The sequence below is a fragment of the Myotis brandtii genome, unplaced genomic scaffold (assembly GCF_000412655.1).
Source record: "Myotis brandtii unplaced genomic scaffold, ASM41265v1 scaffold1042, whole genome shotgun sequence".
Taxonomy (NCBI): domain Eukaryota; kingdom Metazoa; phylum Chordata; class Mammalia; order Chiroptera; family Vespertilionidae; genus Myotis; species Myotis brandtii.
The window spans coordinates 164795-170794 of NW_005353506.1; the positions used below are offsets into that span (position 1 = coordinate 164795).

At 44.7% G+C, this 6000-nt stretch overlaps 1 protein-coding gene across 1 annotated transcript in view; it reads right to left on the bottom strand.

Moving 5' to 3' along the window:
* The window catches only part of LOC102243297 (cubilin), a gene marked incomplete at its 3' end in the record, with an annotated part of 182298 nt that overhangs the window by 164228 nt on the left and 12070 nt on the right, over positions 1-6000 (bottom strand). The window contains exons 7-8 of the mRNA XM_005856727.2: positions 3021-3147; positions 1683-1845 (exon numbers count right to left, since the gene is read on the bottom strand). Coding sequence (XP_005856789.1) covers positions 1683-1845; positions 3021-3147 — 290 coding nt within the window. The remainder of the gene's footprint in view (positions 1-1682; positions 1846-3020; positions 3148-6000) is intronic.

Here is a 6000-nt window from a genome sequence, read left to right on the forward strand (position 1 = left end):
CAGTAGGGGACGTGCAGGAGGCAGCTGATCAATGTTTCTGACTCTCTATCCCTCTCCCTTCCTCTCTGTAAAAAATCAATAAAATATATATTTTTTTAAAAAGACTCTCTGTGGTCAATAGGGGCATAGGGACTCATCTGTCCCATTGAATTCTACAAACTATTTTTTTAATTTTTTTCTTTATTGATTAGGTACTGGTATTACATGTGTCCTTACCCCCCCCCATTTGTCCCCCTCCTCCGCTCATGCCCTCACCCCCCCTGGGGTTTGTGTCCATTGGTTATGCTTATATGCATGCATACAAGTCCTTTGGTTGGTCTCTCTACAAATTATTTTTAGTAACATGCACACACATATAGAAAGGAATGAATGAAAATACAAAATTTTAGGATAATATGTAGAATGTGATCCCAATGTGGGGAAATATTTTTTTAATCTTCATATGTATCTATGTGTTTGTAAGAGTAAAAGAAAAGGTAGAAGAGGAGCAAGAACAAAATGTAACAGTTGTCTCATTAGAAGAAGACTGAGGTGACAGAAAAGGAATGTTATTTTACTTTAAACGTTTCTGTTTTAGTCAATTGTTATGAGCTTTATTACCCAGAATTCAAATGATCAAAACTATAAGAATGTCTCAAACCTTTTGCAATGAATTCACTAAACCAAAAGTCACCAAACAAGGCAATCGGGGGTGGGTCTTTGGTGACTCAGAAGAACAGTCTTCAGCGCACAGCTCAGATCCAGAGCCAGGCAGGCCCCAGTGTGAAGCTGGTGCTTATAAGCGGTGTGATCATGGGTATGTTACTTGCCTGCTCTAAGCCTCAAGGCCTTCTATTTTAAAATGGGAATAATACTCATTGCTGGCATTTCTTGTTTTTGTTGTAGGTGCAAGAATTAAAAATTGCCTAGCACAGTGCCTCCACGACAAGAATAGCTGCTATTATTATGTTGTCTTTGTGCTCCACTTTCTAAGAACATCCATGGAGTGCAGCCAGCCTCGTAAACTCTCTGAGATCTGGTGCATTCTTCCCAGTGCACCCAGCACAGTGCTTTGTTCACAGTAAGTGGACATACATCATCATTATATGGATGATGATGACCCCATATAATAAGGGATGAAGCTGGACTCAAACCCAGGCGCTCTCTGAGTCCAGAGTCCACGTTTCTAATGATCTCATTTGACCTCCCCTGGAGATTTGGACCCTGTATGTCCGTGATGGAGCTGGACATCCCTATTCACAGTAAGGCCATCGGACCTTCTAATGCCACACCCAGATGAGAACTACTGGACTCAAGAGAAGACATTAATAATTTCCCCAAGTTTACAAACATCTGGCTAGTAGGTAAGGCAGAACTAGAGCACATGTCCTTTGGCCTCAAGTCTAGTTAGTTGATGGCAATATAAAATGGTTGACCTCACAAACCATGGCTCACCCTGCCCCCAATGTTTGACATGAGCACAGCTTGGGACAAACCTCCCATTTCTGTTGTTCAACTGTCACAGCAGGAAGATGGTCGGGAGTAGGAGTTAGTAAAATAAGACATGAAATGGGATTGGAACACCTCCTAAGAATGGGCTTCTTATCCTTGGACAGAAGAAGGAAATTGGTTCGGGTACCATGCCTAGCTGGCAGGCAGAACCCAGCATGGTGCCTCTGGCTGGCATAGACACGCCCACATACCTGTGGGACAGGCCCCACAATAGAAAGAGCCTGGAGTGTTGAAACACTGCACATGTTCTGAACAAGGCGCAGGCCAGAGGTTGCACTCGTCTCTGTCCAGTGTGCAGGCCGAGCTATTCTGTGGGGACGTCCAACCAGCATCGCAGATGCAGCTGTACTTGGGCTGGCAGGAGGACAGGAGCGTGAATAAAGAAAATCAAAATGAGCAAGAAAACCTTTGAAAATCTCACCAAGCCCCCAACTGTTTATCCCCTAATGTTCATTTCCATAAGGTAATTGAGTGGCTTCTCTTTTTCCTCCCAATGATTAAGCATTTAGACCAGACCACGCATAAAGAGAAACATCTTTATTTCAGAGTAAGGGAAACCTATAATTTGCCCCCAAAGATGCCAGGGAAAGAGCAACAACAATCAGGAACTGTAAGTCAATATAATTAAAGTCAATCAACTCAGCCTGCTATGTTTTTAGAGGGAAAAACACCCATGTAGGCACAGACCTCGGAAAATCAATTCTGTTTGTTTCCCTTTTGCAAGTCTCTCCTTCCTTCCCATCCACCATCTTTGGAAGGGAACCATTTTCCATCACGTAAGTAGGAAAAAACAGAACTAAAAATAAAGACCTGAAGGTCTCCTGCAAGGCCAGGCGGCAGGCACTGGGCAACCCTGCGGGCCAGGAGCCAAGGTTGTCAGGACCCAGAGCAAAGGCAGCAGGGACGTGGGCTCAGCGTCTGCAGCAGTCACAGGGGCCAGAGAAACCCAGCCTCCTGAAAACTGCATGTTGCGCCCTAGCCAGTTTGGCTCAGTGGATAGAGCGTCGGCCTGAGGACTGAAGGGTCCCGGGTTTGATTCCAGTCAAGGGCACATGCCAGGGTTGCAGGCTCGATCCCCAGTAGGGGTCATGCAGGAGATAGCCGGTCAATGATTCTCATCATTGATGTTTCTCTCTCTCTCTCTCTCTCTCCCTTCCTCTCTGAAATTAATAAAAAATATATATATTTTTTAAAAACTGCATGTTGCTGGCAAGACGGGGCCTTTTGTGTTTCCATGTCTTGTCACTGTTAGAACTCACACGGCCAAAAGGAAGTCATATCTCACAGGAAGATTCATGAAGGAATAATAAAAATGTTTGTCATTTATATAATGAAATCTTAACTTCTGGGCCGAGTTATCTGCTTATTTATGGACACCTCTCATCCCCTTCCTCACCTGTGCCCTGCTTAAGGGCAGGAGGTGGCTTCCCCTCTGCAGCCTCACAGGGCCATGCCTGTACACAGTCACGCAGGATGACAGACTAAGGACCCTGACTCCCTCCAAGGAGTCACGGTCTGAAAGGACCCACCTGTCCAGCCTGTATGCGGACTTGATCCTCACAGATGCCGTGGACACAGAGTGCCTTGGAGCCCGCTTCACAGTCATCATATTTGGATGCACACTGGGGGCCATGTGTCTCAGGTGAGCAGAGACAACTGTTGGTTACACAGAGCACAACGTTAGGGCTTGTATCAGGGTGAGTGCCTGTTTCTTAGCATCATTTAAAAAAATAATTCCAATTGCAGGTCAATGATGTTCATGTGGAAGCATAAACCTGCAAACTAGATTTGCTGGGTGAGGTCTTGGGATAAAACCGCTCTGCTCTGCTTCAAGCAGTGCGATCAGCAAATGCGTCTTCGTCTCAACTAGTGGGAGAGGGCATGACTTACTACCTGGGCACGACTGCCACTGTGCATTTTTCTGCTATCATGTCATCAAACCTTTCAGAGGACAGACATCTCTAAGAGTTTGTTCAAGATGGTCCAGGGAGAGATCCACAAATCTATTCGTTTGTCCAACTGGACCCACTGGTAAGCCAGGTGACCCACAGAGCAGACAAGTTCCTGAATGTTCTCCAGGACTGCATAACCCCACAAGCAACATAATATCCACATCTATGATAATTCTTATTCTATTACAAAGGGCAATACTTCTTCTACCCATGAGATGCACTTAATATAGTCACATTTCTTTTGTAGCCACATTTTAACTCACAAGAAGGAATTATTACATAACACCTAAGCTGGCGAACATTTCAGTTCAACCATAACCTAATAAAGCAAAGTTGTTTTAAATTTTTTTTAAACTTTGTATAATTCTTAAAATCGCTGAGTTAGCTTAATATCTGCAGTGCGTCTTCAAAAGGAATGTGGAAGGTATGAGAATGGCCCTGGGGGAGCTGGAAGGGGTGGAGGAGTCACCGAGCCCAGTCTTATTTGCACGTATCTGAGCATAGTGGATGGAGCGGAGAGCCAGGCTCAGAGATCACTGTGTGCCTGACTTGAACAGCGTTGGACCTCATGGAGGAAACAAAACCACTGGGGCTAGGAGTCAGAGGCGAGGAACCAAGAGAAGCTGCATAACCATAGACCATGAACTTGTTTCTGAGGGTCCTGGAAAAGGGGGCACTCTACCAGATAAAGAAGATCTTTTAACAACACACATTGAGGTTCAAGTTCAGCTGATGTCTACGGATAAAGACAAACCTGTGACTGATTGTGGGAAAGGAGAGTTTGCTGTTTGAGAAGCAACAAGGGTCACACTCAGGCACAGAACTTGGTGTCCCCATGGAACAGCACAGAACTAACTGCTGGGGTGGCACCTTTGAGTGAATATCAATGAACGTGGCCAGAAATGGAGAGTAAGAATAGGGTGAGTACCACTCAGGCCCTCACATGAAGCGTCGACAGACCTAGCAGATAAAGTTACAGGATGCTCAGTTAAATCAGAATTTCAAATGAGTGAATACATTTTTTTGGTACACATACATCCTGTGCAATTTGCAATACCAATATATACACATATATAATTGTATAAAAGTTGTTCCAACAAGAAACCATATTTCTGAGCATTCCAAGGGTTGCCTTTATCATTAACATTAAGTCATAGATTAGTAGCAATAGATGACTAAACCTAAATAGAAATTCAATTATTCATTCCCTACCAAAAGTTATTTAACTTCCTTTTCTCTCTACAATTCTCCCTCTCATATTCTCTTCCCTTTCCTCTTCTTTCTCCCATCCTTACAAAGACTATAATAATAAAAACATAATATGCTAATTAAACCAGACAGCTGAATGACCTTCCTGACATCATTCTGTTCATCCTTCCAGACGAAGCCACAGTGGCAGGGGCCAAGGCAGAGGTGGTTAGGGGCGATCAGGCAGGTGGGTGAGCAGTTAGGGGCTATCAGTCAGGCAGACGAGTGGTTAGGGGCAATCAGGCAGGCAGGCAGAGTGGTTAGGGGTGATTAGGCAGGCAGAAAAGTGATTAGGGGCAATGAGGCAGGTAGGCAGAGGGGTTAGGGGTGATTAGGCAGGAAGGCAGGTGAACAGTTAAGAGCCAGTGGTCCCAGATTGTGAGAGGGATGTCCGACTGCCAGTTTAGGCCCGATCTCACAGGGAACCCTGTGGGATCGGGCCTAAACTGGCAGTCAAACATCCCCGGAGGGGTCCCAGATTGCGAGAGGGTGCAGGCCCGGCTGAGGGACCCTCCCACACCCCCAGCCCTGTGCAGGAATTTCATGCACCGGGCCTCTAGTTTTTGAAGATAATTTAATTAGATTCTTAGAGAGATCATAATCTGAAGTTCTATAATCTATAGTCTGAAGTTCATGTACATATTTTTTTAAATATATTTTTATTGGTTTCAGAGAAGAAGGAAGAGGAAGAGAGAGATAGAAACATCAATGATGAAAGAGAATCATTGCTTGGCTGCCTCCTGCATGCCCCACACTGGGGATTCGAGCCTGCAACCCAGGCATGTGCCCTGACCAGGAATCAAACCATGACCTCTTGGTTCATAGGTTGACGCTCAACCACTGAGCCAGGTCAGCCTGGCTCATATACGTATTTGAGCATTTGATCCAAGTGGCTCCCTTGTTAAAAGTTTATTTTATCACCACCACCACTTGTCAAAAGTTTTTTTTTTAATTTTTAATAGGCTTTCTGAGTCTATCATAGATGAAATATCTGAGTGTTCTGAACCTCACGGGACATGACTGACGATACCTATTAACTGTTCATCTCAGACAATGTAATAACTTGCTGTTTCTGTTTCTTATAAAATAACTAGGGCCTGGTGCATGACATTTGTGCACCGGGGGGTGTGGGATCCCCTTAGCCTGACCTTCACCCTCTCCAATCTGGGAGCCCTCAGAGGAGCCCTCTCCAATCAGGGAGTTTCTGTCTGTCTTTGCAATCATATGAGCGAGTTGTCTGAGACCCCAACTCGGTTTGGTTTGTTGCTCACAGAAAAATAAAGGCTTTTTTTTTTTTTTTTTTTTTTTT